Below are 14870 nucleotides of genomic sequence, written 5' to 3' on the forward strand. Positions count from 1 at the left end.
TTTTCTGTATGCTTTTGTCTTGGCATAGCACATGTGAATTATATTCATTATTTTGCTTGCTTAATAATCTCTGTGAACTCAGTGCTACTGAGACATATAGCTATTAATTTTCATGGACTTTTTTGGTATGAGCTTTTGGGATAGAGAGGAAAAAGGAGAGAGTGAATGGGGCTGGTAACTAAAATCCATCCTGAACAATCTACTGTGATACCAGCCCAATGTTTATTGTTATCAGAGGCAGCTGTCTGCCCTCTCTCCACACTTCTATTTGTGGATTTTTGATAGCTATAAATGGAAACACACGCTGACCAGAAATCACCACGGTACTCCTGATACTTTTCTGTCCTGACTCCAAAAGTGCAGGGATATCTAACATGTAGTCAGGTTGAATCACTTCTGCTCAGGCTATTAGGTGGTTTTATTCCTCTGGGAAATGGAGTTAGGAAAACATGAAACCAAAGCCTCAGGAAGAGAAGCTTTAGAGGAAAAGCAAATGGTAAGATATGTTGAGAAATGTTGATATTTTAAATTTTTAAAAATCTGTTTATTAGCAGGAAAAGAAATAATCCCTAGTACTATATAGGAGTATTTCCTGGCTTTCTTTAACCACTGACCTTGAAGATTAAAACTTCATTCATGTATATTAAATTAATTATGACCGTGCATTTCTGTGGATATTATGGAAATTTGTGAATTCATTTTGTGTGCATGCCAAAACTGAAATCTGGTTAAACTTTGTTATCATAACCCAAACTGATAGCTAATGTCAGTGGTTTTCTTGTATTTTTCTTAAGGGACTATATCTTTGCACATTATGTTCCATAACTTTAGATCAGTAAATGGCAGAAGAAATTTCTTGTGTCTGGACTGAATCTGAAACTTACTGAAAAAAGGTGTGACCAAAACAAATTATTAAGAGAAAGTGAAAACAGTCAAAACACAGCTTATTCCTAATTAGCTGAGGCTTGCAATGCAATTTGTAATTTGCCCTGCATTAATGAGTTTTTTCCTTGATATCACAAAAAGGGCAGTTTATTCTTGGCTTTGCAAAGCTTTGAAGAAAAGTGGTCATCACTCTTGCTAAGAAACAAATTAGCACTGAATTTTTTAGCACTTAAATGGTGGTATTGCATTGATTTGGTTTCTTAGTGGGCCAACTTTTACTCCTGTTTAATCACAATGTTGGCCTCTACCAGCCTCAGTTAAATTAGTTTTGGCAAGCTTGTGTGTTAGTTAACAGTTTTCAATACCACTTCACCAAGGGAAGTGCATTAGGAAATAAGGAAATAAGGCAGGAAATAAGGAAAGCACTAAAACTGAAAGTAATGACCTGGTCTTATAGTACCTTTTCTTTAAAAAAACACTATTTATCTAAAGAGTAACATCTGAAAGAGCATTGCTAAAGCTTCATTGCTTAAGTTCTAATGGGAATATTATTTATTGTTTTAATTGTTCATTTTGTCATTAATCCATGAATTAATTCTTTAGACAGTGGCCGAATTTTCAATTTGTGGCTGATATATTAAATATAAGGAAAACATCAGAATTAAAAACAAGTATAAAATCCACTTGATCTTTAAGGAAGGTTTTGAAGGAAACCTTTGACATTTTGTTCTAGCTCATGCAAAGAGAAAATATATAGCAATTTAATCAGCCTGTATGGTTATCTAATTGCAGACCATATTCTCATGCACAAAGAATTGAGCGGCCAACCTTAAGTAAGGCTTTTCCAGAATGCAGAGTGCTTCATTTGGAACACTAATGATCTGCTGTTGACCTTCTTTGTGTGCATCATTTACTAATTTTAAGAAGAGCAAACTGGAGCAAGCAGGGCCCCCGCTGATGGGAGCTGTGCTCACGCCCATGTCAGGTCACACTCTGTTCAGTAATTTCCAGACTCAATCCTCCCAACACGTTGAGCTGAGAGTGTCCCTGAGCAGTGGCAGGTCACGCTCCTGTGGGTGCTCAGTGAGGGGATAGAGCTGCCTTGGCTCAGGGGGTTTCACAGCACGCTGTTGACACTGGAGGAATGCTTCTGCTCTGTCCTCCCAGCCCCTTCTTCCCTGTCCCCTTCCAGCTGAGCCCCAGCCTCCTCTACTTCCCACCTCAAACTGCCTCTGCCTGTTCAGTCTCAATGCCTTTCTTTCTGTTTGCTAGATTGATTTCCTTTTGCCCCCACATTTTTTCCCTAGTTTTGCATCTCCTGGATTTTTATTGATTCTGCTCTTTACTCTTAGTTACATGCTGGTCAGGTCAACTGACTGCATGGGAGCAGTGTCAATCTGTGGTACAGATACTATTTGTACATCCTTTGGTGGATGTCTGTTCACATATTTAACTTCAGTAGAGCAAATGCATACACTGTTCCATGCTCTGCTTCCAACTCCTGTGCTGCCTTTTTGCACTTCACCTCTGTTGCAAACTCTCTCTTTTGCCACACTGGTGTCCTGATAAGTCTGCTTGTATTCCTGAATCATGAACAGCCTTGCATGTGTGAGAGGTTGTTTTCAAGGACATGATAGCTTTCCCAAATTCCCTGTGTTTCCAAGCTGCCTTCTACAGTATCCTGCTTACCATCTGTCTCCTGGATAGGCTGAAGTCAGTTTTCCTAAAGCCCAGGGTGTGTGTTTTGGTACTTGTCTTCCTCAGTTCCCCACAAGGTCTTGGCCTCACTATTTCACAGTCACTACAGCCCAGCCTGCCACTGAGTGTACACATCCACAGCCATTTCTTCCTGGTTTGTGAATAACAGATCCAGCTGGGTGTGACACTGCTTGGCCCATCCTGTGCCCACATCAAGTAGCAGTCCTTGATGCCCTGTAGAAATTGTCTGCATTGCTTGTGAGGTGCCATAGTGCCATTTTGTTCTCTGCAGGTGTCACAAAAGCTTAAGTCTCATGTGAAAAAACCCAAACAAACCGGCTATGCAGTCCAGATACCTTCTTGTTTAAAGATACTTTGTTGTTTAAAGAAATTGTTGTGAGGAGCGCTCTCCACTTCCTCACCCCTTCCATGCTGTCTGGAGCCCAGTCCCACTGTGATGCCACCCTCACTGACCTCTCCTCTGGTCCTGACCCACAAGCACTCACCCAGCCCTGTTGTTCAAGCTGTACAAACGTTCTCCACATTTTAGCTGCTGCTTCACACAGAGATTGTCTTCTTTTCCCTGTCTTTCTGAAGAGCCTGTGTCTCTTGCAGCACTATAGCCGTGTGAGCTATCCCACCACATCTCTTATTTCTGTAATGTGGTAGTTCTATGACCTGTATATATTTGTGTGTGTAAGACCAATCTTGGGTTTGTATGCCTTGTTACAAATATTTTCTAGCTATTTTCAAAAGAACAAAGTCTATGTCATCTTGAAAATACTCTGATTGTAGCATGTCAATCAGAGACCAGTTCATGCTCAGAGTCTAACACAGAAGACAGCCTCACAGACAGTTTTATGAAGTGGTATTGTACCTTTACATTCACTGCTCACTGTGCATGAGATAAATACTATAAAATTCTCTACCACTTCAGGCTATTTCACATAATATTTGTGAAATTTATTGTTAAAGAATTCTTATCCTTTCTTCCTGGAGGAAGACTCAGCAGCCAGGATGAGAGAGTCTAAGAGTCTTTGTGTGGAGCTGACTGTGAGAATGGAAGATAATGGAGGGCCCATTTTGTGAAGGGAAAATAGAATGACTCACTATAAAATAGATTGGACTAAGTAGATGGACATATGTGCCCTTTTCAGAGCTTTGATAGCTCAGAAGGACCCAATAATTCCAAAGTTTCCCTACTGAAACAATGGCTCACCTCAAAATACTCTGTTTTCATTCTGAAGTCCTCATCCTTTAATGCATATTGCCTTATTTGAATATATTTTAATTATATTTAACACTTGTCTCTTTCCTATTTGATCTCTTCTCTCCCCATGAAAAACAGCACTATTGCATTTAAAATGTTTACATTGGTATATTTAACGGGGAACATTTAGTCTTTGTACTTTAGTTTGCATTTTAAGGGTTTTTCTTTACTTTCTTCTTACATGGAGTAGCAACAAAGAACAGTTCTATGGAGAAAATAGATCAACCAAATGGATATGTGAATCAGAAAGGATGCCATGCACTCCTTAAAAGGTTAGGTTTTGAATGATAGAGTTGCAGGACTTCATTCAGAGAATTAGCTTTGCTTTTCACAAACAGTATGTGCATACAGCTTTACGGAGCAGGGCCCTTTGGATCAAACCCGTGCAAGTGAAGCAATGGTTCATCTTCGTACTCTGGTAGCAACATCAGAGTCGTGTCAATATCAGGCCTTCTCCATGGCAGGAGTGGGAAGTAGAGATTCCTTGAAGAAGGCAGCCTGTTTCCTGAAGGGTGCTGCCTCAGGGAGCCCAGGCAGAATGAGGATAGTGACTAATGAGGTGATGGCAGGTCCTGCTTGCAGGTTTTGTTGTTGATTTAACGACTGTAAACCAGGTGAGAAGCGAGTATGAGATGGGAAGGGTTGTTTGAAAAGCAGCAGATAAGGGAGCTGGGTGGAGGCTGATGGGATTGGCAGGGCAGGAAGCGCTGGGTACAGCAGTGCCTCCCTGGAAAGAAACCCTTCTGCCAGGTCACCCTCAGTGCCATGAGGGCTGGGGTCAGGGATGGCAGCACTCCTCCTGGGCTGCTGGGGTCAGGGATGGCAGCACTCCTGGGGTCAGGGATGGCAGCACTGCTCCCAGGGTCAGGGATGGCAGCACTCCTGGGGTCAGGGATGGCAGCACTGCTCCTGGGCTGCTGGAGTCACTTATTTTCCAGGAGCAGGCCCCATGGGCAGTCTCTGCCGCGCTCCCTGGGTGTGCAGCAGGCCGGTGTGCTGTGGCCAGAGGCGTGCTAAGGCTCCGTGGGACGCCACAAGGAGGGAGGAGGAGCTGAGGGAAGAGTGAGTGTTTGTCCCACCTGGGCAATGGGATCTTCTTTGGCACAGCAGAAATCTCCATGGCTGAGGAGCAAAGGGTAGTTTGATAATTCGGTGCTGAAGTTGGAGTATCATGCTCATTTCATGACATAAAATTAAATAAACACAAAAGTATAGGGTCAGAGAAGGCTTTATATGAAAACATATTTAAATTATTCCTGTTTCTCTAAGAGGAAGGTTTTAGTTCTTGCTGTGGAGGGTGTGTGTGACCCTCTCTGGGAGATTTTGTCGTGCAGCTGAATTCAGGTGGGTGAGTTGACACACTTAAGATGTTTTGTGCTACTTTGTCCTGAATTACAGCAGCTCTGGCAAAAAGGGTTGCTTCAGAACAGCAATTTTCAAATAACCCAGAGCTTTGTAGATCAGGACTGAGGCTTTGCAGTTGCTACAGCAGTAAGATCCTAACATGGTGGCAATTGCATCTTGCTGTACAGGTGTAGGAAAGTGAGCAAGGCAGAGCTCCAGCCAGAGCAGCATTTCCTCCTGCATACCTAGAGCTGCATTCCTGCCTGTGTTACTTCAGCAAGCGATCACCCAGAAGGAGGAGGAGGAGGGAATTAATTGGAGCCTGCACGTAGCAGCATATTTTTAGCACTGTTGATGTGACATTAAACAGGACAAAAGAAAGTGGGAAGCGACGAATCTTGGTCTGCCCTTCTTTCAAATCCTGTCACAGAACAGAAATGCCATGAGGCAAGAGCTGCCTTTTCTTTAGGCTGATGCCAGTCTTACAGAGGCACTGCTGGGAGCATTTGAGGCAGGCTTTGGTTGTATCAGTGGGAAAAGAGATATCTGGGAAGGGTGTCATCAGTGCATTTTTGGTTGGAGGTTATGTGAAACAATACCATACAATATCACACGGGGGTTCAGAAGAGTAGTGCAACAGATTCCTGTAGGGTCTTGAATGTTGTGGTAAAAGAGGCTTTTCATGAACAAGTAGCAATTGCCTATTTTAATGTTTTGGGGTGAGGAAAGATAAGAACCCCTGTAACAGTTGCATCAATTGCTGCCACAAAGTCACGCAGGACAATTCAAGTGATTGAATTTTGGATGAGGCAGCAAGAAAATGCCTCATAGCAAATGCCTCAGAGTGTTAATATGGAGAGACAGCCTGTGTTGAGTAATTAAAGCAGTTCTGGGAAACAGTTCTAGACATGAAACTCTCTAGAAATCAGTTAAATAGAAATATTTTTCTGTGGCATTTTTTGAGACTTCCCTGAGTGATACTCAGGTATAACCTGAGTGTTATAATAAGTGAGAGACCATTTCCAGAAATAAGTTTGGCTATGGAGACTGTTATTTAGAAAAAAACAATTTTTTACAAAGATTGTCCTTGGGAACATCTGAGTTATGGGTGATACTTGTGAAGATGTTCACTGTTGCTGCTCACACTGAAATTCAGAATGAATTCTAGGAAAAGCTCCTTCATTTGAGGTATAGTGCAGCACTGGAACAACCAGGGAATTTTTGGACTATCCACTCTGGAAAGTTTTCAGGACTTAACCATATGAAATCATGGCCTTGCTTTGGCAGTAGTCTGAAGTTGAATCCATATGCTGGAGTGGATAATTTTTGGAGGTCTCTTCCAAACAATTATTTAATTTTGAACTATACTACAGCATTTATCATGAAACATGCTTATAGCTTTTCCCATCTGCAAATCTTCTCACACGTTTAGTATGGATACACAATGAGACTGGGCTTGTCATTAAGGCATCCTCATTCCAACATTTTAAGCCTAATGTTTTCAATTCACTCTTTGAATTCTGAAAGCACTCAATAATAGAGTGGCAGCATTAAATCTTTTGCTTTTGTATGACTTCCTGAAAATAGAGATTTTTGTGGTTTAACCCCAGACAGCAATTAAGTACCACACAGTTGCACCCTCCTGCCCCTTTCCCACCCCACATTGTAGAGGAGAATAAAAAAACTGTAGAACTTGTGGGCTGAGATAAAACCAGTTTTTATCTATTTAATAAGTTTTATCTGTTTAACAAGTTTAGTAATTGAAACAAAATGAAACAATAATTGTAATTATAATGACAATAATGAAACAGAGAAATAGAGAGGAATAAAAGCTAACAAAGCTTTTATACACAATACAATTGCTCATCAGCTGCTGACCAATGCTCAGCCTGTATCTGACCAGCAATCAGTTTCACCTGATCAGCTCCTCCCAGTTCATATACTGGGCATGGTGTTCCATGACATGGCTCATAGCTTTGCCTGGTTCAGGTCAGCTCTCGTGTACCTGCTCCCTGGCAAGCAAGGGAAAGTGAGAAGTCCTTGATTTAGAGTAAACCCCAGTTAGGAAACACTGAAGCATCAGTGTGTTACTAAGACCTGTATCCCAGCTGAAACCAGCACAAACCACTTGATAATGTACAGAATAAAAAGAGAGGAGTGGTTAATGAAAGGGATAAAGAAGGCAGATGTTAATGAAGCTGGGCTTGGAGGACAACATGCATGTGGTGTCCCACATTCCTCCCTAAGGGGAGGGGGCACCCAGGATTCATAGGTGCCTGTGGTCAAAAAGGAACGACAAAAGTCAGAGGGTCTACAAAAATTTGCAAAGTTTTATTAGTAAATTATACACATGGCAGGGCAAACTGGAGCGTTAGTCCCTTATGATATAAACACAGTGCAGTGGATTTTGAATAAGGAGTAGGGTGAAAGAGGAAGGAGAGAATAAAGCGAGGGAGAAAGAAGAAAGAAATATCGCCAGTCCTGGCTCCAGCATCAATCCTGCTGATGGGTGCCCAGGGTCCTGGGTCACATGTGTGCCTAGGTTTTGTGGGGCTATGTTTTTATTGGTACTTTTTGCCTGTTCTGGAGCTGTCTCCCTTTCTGTGCAAATTAGTTGCCATATGCAGTTCATTCTTGTAGATCCTTCTGGAAACAGGTTGGAGGGCATTGGGAGTCCTTGGTGGTCTTGGTCCCCTCTCCTGGGTTGGCCTTCTGTTGGCAGCCCATTCCTGCTTCTAGACCTCATTCCAGTACTTGTGCTGTGCTGTGTTTGCTTATCTCCCGAAACCAGACCAAGGACATTTATCCCACAAAAGTGCTGCCCTACCTCAGTCTGGGCTGCTTCTCCAGTCCCATTAAGTGAGGCATCAAGCCTCCCTTTAAGTGATGGTTGCTTATTTTCATATCTCCTTGAGAAGAAGATTCCAGTGGACGAGGAGAAGCTGGAGGGTAGCCTATATTTCACTTGTTAAGCATGTGGTCTGCTGCACTGAGGTTAGCAAAGGCAGGCTGAAGAAACACAAACTGTGTGGAATGAGTTTGCTCCAGACGGATGATGAGGCACTGGTGAGTACCTGCCACTTCCTGACAGGATGGAAAATGCAGCCATGCCTGCTGCTCCTTAGTTTCTAGGGCCACCCAAAACCTTTCCTTCCTGTTGCTGCTCCTTCAGAGGGAAGCCCTACCCTAACCCCTAAGTTCTCTGTGCCAAGGGAGCAGAGCTTCAGCTCTTGACTGAACATGAAGGTCCTGCAGGAAACCTCTGTGCATTTAATACTTCATTTTTGAGAGTTAGCTGTTACCTTTTTTGAAAGAACTGATGGTGACCTGTAGTACATATTGCAAAATAATTTCTGATGGAAATTTTGCTATATTAGTACCTTCCTGGTAACAAAGATCCATTCTTGAGGAAAAAGGATAAAAGCAAATTTGCTGAATGTCAGTGAAAAATTAATTTAGCTCAACCACTTTTAATTTGTTCAGGGTTCTCAAAAGTAGAAAGTAACTGGTTGAAGCTTTTCCTGTCTTGAATTGTACACAAATGAATGTATTCATACCCCAGAACTGACAGAAAACCCCAAAGCAATTTCACATTTTTTTCTATGAGACAAAAAGCGAATCATTGCCATTCTCTCTTTGCTGTTTCATATTTCTTGTTCTTGAAGAACATTTGGAAACCAAACATAGGAAAATTATAGTGTTTTATAAATGTTATGTTTTCAAATGATGTGAAATGAACCAATGGATTTGCTTTAAACATTTAAAACTGAAGATTCAGGGAAGAGCCATCAAAAGTTGTTCCCCTGTTGAATAGATTTTAAATTGTTTTTATAGAAACTCCATGCATCTCATAAAATGGTACTGACAGTACATTTATCACCATTTTACTCCTTGGAAATACACCTGTTGGTGATGATAAAAAGAATGTTTGAAAAACATCATTAGATTTTTCAGCCTTAGGCAAGAATTAAATGGTTTAATATACTTTTTTAGTAAATACACTTTGAAACAAATCCAGATCAAACCTGAAACATCAACTTTGTTAAGTGATAATCAAACAAAGAGTAATTCTTAGCAAAGCTCCTCTCAGTTCTTTAAGTCTGAAACAACAAAAGCAAAATGCAAAGTATCTGTATTTGAAATTCCAGCAGAGGAAAGGGCATGATTTGTCTTTCTCTCTACTTTTCTGTAATAGATAATTTTCACTAATGTGACAGAACAAATCTCAGTTAAAAATACATCAGCTTTCCTTACAGCTTAAATCTCATTAACAATCTTTTAGGTGAATTGACACTGATATTTACATATTTTTAAAAATCCAAAGAAAGTGTCAGGTTTTTTTTTTTTATTTGGGAGAGAAGTAGCTAAATCTAACAAGAAAGATTTCCTTTTTTTCATTTCATTTTATTCTTCATAACAATATATTCTAGTTTACAATGTCTTTTTCTGAGAAATAAAGTGTATGTGCTGAAGGATTATAATGATAAATGATTCATGTAATGGTTTTCAGCTCCTTCCCAGTTTCTAAGTCTTAAAAGAAGAAGTCAGGGCTATGCACCTCCAACCTTGCCAATGACTTGTGGTGGCACAGTGCTGCATCCTGTGATGGATTGCCTGGGGTTTTCAGAGGCTCCAGAGCCCTTTAAAGTTTGGGAAAATTGATTATCAGAGCAAATTTAATTTTCACTTTGTTTTATTTGCTTTGTTTTATTCATAAGTGTTATGATAAAAGTGTCTATAACAGGATTACAGGCTATTTCTTTGTTCTCCAGTGGTGATTTTGCTTAGGAATCACCATGACCAGCTACATCAGGATACAATGGGATCTGAAAGAGAGTAGTTACCCACAGTGGTATTGTAATTAAAATGCTGTAAAATAAAACCTAGTATTTGATCCTTCTCTTTCCAATTGAATATTTTTTGCATGTTTTCAGAACGTGCTTCTTGAGATATGTAGAAAATCTAAGTCAAATGGTTGAGGTGTCTAAAGAAAGGGAAAGTTGTAATTTTCACCCTTCCACATAATGACAATCAAAGGGATGTGTCCAGAAAATGGTTCTGCATACTGAAAAGTGCTCTCAGAAATTATCCCCTGGCAGAAGTGTGTGTGGGGGGACAATTTAAACCAGTTTCTTAAAATCAGCTAAATTTGTAGATATTAGTCATTTGTCATTTTTAAGAAGTGCTAATGATCAGACTGCATGACTTCTAGAAGTACTGCCTCTATGAAGTGCTCAAGTACTGCAGATAGGAGTGTCATGTAAAAGTATGGAAATAATTTTCATGGTGCTCTGGGCAGTGTATGTCTTGGGAGGGGTGTGAGATTGAGATAAGCCTTTGCAGAAATAGGATATGCTTTGATACATGCTGATTTTCAGAATATCTTCTGGTGTAGCAATTTCTATGTGATTACATATTCCTCCAAATTCAAATTATTTGAAATAATAATTGACCCCAGTATTCTAAAGGAATCTCTTTGCTGTTCCTATGCTGGAGTTTCTTGATAGGAAACTCTATTAAGAACAGAAGTACTTATATACTGTTATATTTACTGTGTATTGTCGATTTCCAGTAAAATATTATTTGTCTGTGAAATGGTATATTAATTAGAATTTTCTAATTAATGTTCTTTTGTTCTGTTTTTATTACTATTTCTCATGCAAGATCTTACAGGTTTAGATGTTCCTTCGTTAATGCAGGAGATAGTTGCCTTTTTTTCAGATTTCTTAAACAAGAACAATTTGTTCCAAGAATAGAATTCTATTTGAAAGAATGGCTTTTGTGTAAAACATAAATAGTTACAGTAGTTATCTCACTGAGCTGTCTCAGGGTGGCAGTGATTTGGTTTCATAGTTGTTTGTCTTCCTTTGTGATTGTCTTATATTGTAGCTACCCTCTTTTTGATGTCTGTGAGAGGGTACAATTCTAAACGATATCCAGCAGCTTACATGTGGAGTCCAAGAATTTATCAAATTTTAATCACATGTAAATGATTTAGAGGGCTAGTCATGGACATAAAAACTATTATATATAAAATAAATTTGTTTATATAAAAGCAGATAGCCACTTTCAATCAATGTGTGAGTGAGCAGATGATGATTTTCAAGTAAATCTGTTGTCACTTACTTGTGTATGTCTTGCAGATAGACTACATGTTATGTAAAGTGATGATCTGTAGCATGCATGAAACACTGCCCTGCAGTAGAACAGATGCCAAACAATGAAGAGCAGTGCTTTTGTATTTGCAGGTGTGGGACAGAATTTGCAGCATAAAGTGTGAAGGGAGTTGATAAGCTGTTTTGTAAAACCAGCTTTCACTTTTGAAGCAGAATGCAAAGGTATTTTTAGCATTATTGGATGTTTCTGAGTTCAGTGCACCAGCTTTGCCTCTCAAAAGAAGAGACCAGAACTTGTTCAGAGTGTGACTGTGCCTGCTCTGAGAGAATCAGGCCATTCTGGGAAGTACCCTGCCAAGTATTCTTTTTTTCATCTGGGAAGTGGAGGAAATTGTGAGAGGGATTTGAGTACTGCAGCTTAGTGAACATAAAAGGAATCAGATAATATTTGAATTCCAAATGATTGCTTTGGAAACCAGTGGAGAATCAAAATCATTGCATAAATATTAATAATATTTGCATCATCATTAGCATTACTAACATTGTGATTTTCTGTGATGCATGTTGCAATTTCACCCATGAATCATCTACATCAGGGCCTTTTAGCTCAAGGTTAGGAGTTGCCAATGACTACTCATCTGCAGAACACTTATATACTAAATTCTTCATATGAGTTCTTTGCAAATGTCTTTCTAGTTAAGATGTTTGCTTTAAGCTGCTATTGAATATGTAGAAAAGGCATAAATTCAAGTGATCTTGAAGCAATCTTCAGAAGACTATGACCAACTTATTTCTTCCCATCTGATGCATGAATAAACATCCCAAACTGTTATATTCTTGAATTCAACAAATGGTTCTCTAATTAAATATGTGTAATTAAAAATATGTAGATTTCATGAAAAGAAAGTTATTTCTATAATTTAAAATGTTTTTGTGCTAGAAAATGAGGCATGTTATAAAGCAGTTTTAATGAAGTTTTAAAACCATAATGATATAATTAGTTTAAAATGTTTTCTGTGCTGTTACTTTCATTTCAGAGGAATGAACATATCTGACAGAAAAATAATCAGAAAGTACATTTATGTCTATTAGCTCTGTGCTGAAATCAGTTATTTAGAATTCCACTGAAGTGACTGGCTAGGTATTATGTGGAATGGCAAGTACTCGAGCTGTTTGGGACCATTAACCAACAAAGAAATTGACAGGCATTTTTAAACTTTTAAAATAGATGCAGATCAATGAATTATATCTCAGTGAAGTTTATTTGCACCAGCCAGTTACTTTTCAAATTTGTTTTATTATGTTATCACCTCCTAATTTCGCATTTTTGGCTGTTATTGTGGTGTGTCATCCCTGCCTGTCCTCCCCCAGCTGAGCAGCAGCATTCCCCTGTCAGAAATGCCTCTGGTGCTGGGTTTTGTAATGTGGATTTTCCTGAGCATTGCTGCTGCCTGTCAGGAGATGTGGTCTGGGGCACCTGAGTAACGAACCCCAGTGTGGATTTGGTGTGAGATGAGCACCCAGGTGGACGCTGAGCTGAGCCAAGGCAGTGACAGCTCTGGATAAGCAGCACTGGTAGCCTGGGTGCCTGAGGATGCTTTATCCCCATATTTAGGCACATGTGAGTTTACAGGTGTGGAAGAGGCATGAGCACTGAATGGAGGAGGAGTAGGGGCTGAAAAGTTGAACCTGAGAGAAGCATAAGTGCTATTTTGAGTTGCTAGATTTGTTTTGGTGGGGAGCTTCAGCACTTCATTGTTTCCTGAAGCAATGGGGCTTAAAAAAAGCACTTTACTCTTTGCTGCATATGCCAGTAAAATCAGTGCTGCAGGGAAAAGTACTGGTGAAGGAAGAAGTGGGGTGAATCTGGGGGGCTCTCTGCACTCACTGGTGCTGTGGCAAAATGTGGCATGCACCACAAACCTTTTTAGTACTGCACCCCATAGACATGGTTGTAATACACACCAATTCAACAAAGCTTGAGAAGAAAGCTGATAATAAGACAGGAGAGGCAGGGAGTCCCAAAAATTATTAAAAGAAGGTGGAAAAAAAGTAATAAAAGTAATTCTCCCTGAAATGGGAGAATCGAAAGAAAAGGGAAAAAAGGTAATTACTTTTAAAAAATGAAGTTAAAAAAGCCTACAAGATGGTGAGAGTGAAAATTAAATAGATATGTGTGAATGAAAGAGGTTCACGAAATGTGGGAATAGAGATGGAGAAAAAAAAATAGGGGATGCGTTGGGCTGAATTTTCAGCAAGCTTATCTTTTAATAATTGATGTGTGACTAGCTTTATTTTATTTGTCAATGTAATAATTCCATCATTTGTACCTACTATTAAGTTTCCTCACACTTTTGGTGAATAACTGTGTAGAATGCACAGATTACCTGGGACAACACCTGTAAATATCTTCTAAGTTATGGCTCAACAGCAGAAACTCCCTCTGCTGATGTGTTTATAGCAACCCTTTGAATTTGTAAAGGGATTCTCCCAACATCTGTTAATTCCCCACTAGATACTTAGAAGCCTCTTCCATGAAAAAGTTTAGTTGTATTTTTTCACATGTTACAGGATAAAGGATTTCAGTAAGGATACTAAACCCTTGTTGCATTTTTCTTGCTGGCTTCATCAGCACAGTTTTCCACATGGGTTGATGCTGATACTAGGGAAAAACCCTCTTTTCCTTCTGTACAAACATGTTTTGCCATTGATTTCCATACCTCAGCCCTGCTGAGCTGTAATGAAGACTTTCCTCCTTTCCCTCCAGCACTTCATATAAAGCACTCGACTGCACTTGTAACTCAGTCTTAACCAATTGTTTTTGTGCTGATCTATAGAAATAGATGTAGATAGGTATACAGAAGATTTTATATCCTGCAACTGCTGTATAACTAGAAGGCATATTTCTGCTCAGGAAGCTGGGAGTGATAGCTTGCATCATATCTTAAAGTGAGAATGCTTCAGCTCTTTTCTTGATTTATTTTGCTATTATTATTTCTATGGTTAATATCTCTCCAGCATTGCAGACAATCCTCCTTTGCTGCTACTCTTTCAGTGCCTTCTCACTCGACAGCACTAGGCAATGTGTCACATCTTTGGCTGACCTCTTGCTCTCCTGTATTTTCTGAAGTGTTTACAGGATTTGTGGCGCTCCTGCTCGCTGCACTCCAGGCATGTGAGGCAGCTCACAGGCTCTGCTCCAGCCTGGCAGCAGCTTTGGGCATGATAACAAGAATTGTCCTTTTACAGCTTTGCAGTGCTCTGCAGTCCCATGGTTGGTTCTTTATTTGAGTCTACAGATAACCTTGTATTTTTTCAGCATTAGGGAGCCTGAAGTAATATCAGATAACATAAATTAGATGGTGCGGTTGCCCTTGTTGTTTGTGGGCTCTTACAAGATTCTATTTGGGTTCCTTTATTTTCATTTTGGTTCTCTTCTGTCACTTGCAGGAGCAACAGACTGAGTGCTATTAATTTCTGACAAATTATTTATTTTTTTGGCATCTGGTTGGCACCTGTTTCTCTCTGATAAATACTTAGGGCTACGACTTTGTGTG

General features: G+C 39.8%; 1 protein-coding gene across 2 annotated transcripts in view; it reads left to right on the top strand.

The window, feature by feature from the left end:
* Positions 1–362: 362 nt before the first annotated feature.
* MLIP (muscular LMNA interacting protein) overlaps positions 363–14870 on the top strand; it is a 105402-nt gene continuing 90894 nt past the window's right edge. For both annotated transcript variants that reach the window (XM_059469517.1, XM_059469515.1), the window contains exon 1: positions 363–496. In XM_059469517.1, coding sequence (XP_059325500.1) covers positions 434–496 — 63 coding nt within the window. In that variant the 5' untranslated portion in view covers positions 363–433. The remainder of the gene's footprint in view (positions 497–14870) is intronic.

Source organism: Ammospiza nelsoni, chromosome 3 (assembly GCF_027579445.1).
Source record: "Ammospiza nelsoni isolate bAmmNel1 chromosome 3, bAmmNel1.pri, whole genome shotgun sequence".
Lineage (NCBI taxonomy): Eukaryota > Metazoa > Chordata > Aves > Passeriformes > Passerellidae > Ammospiza > Ammospiza nelsoni.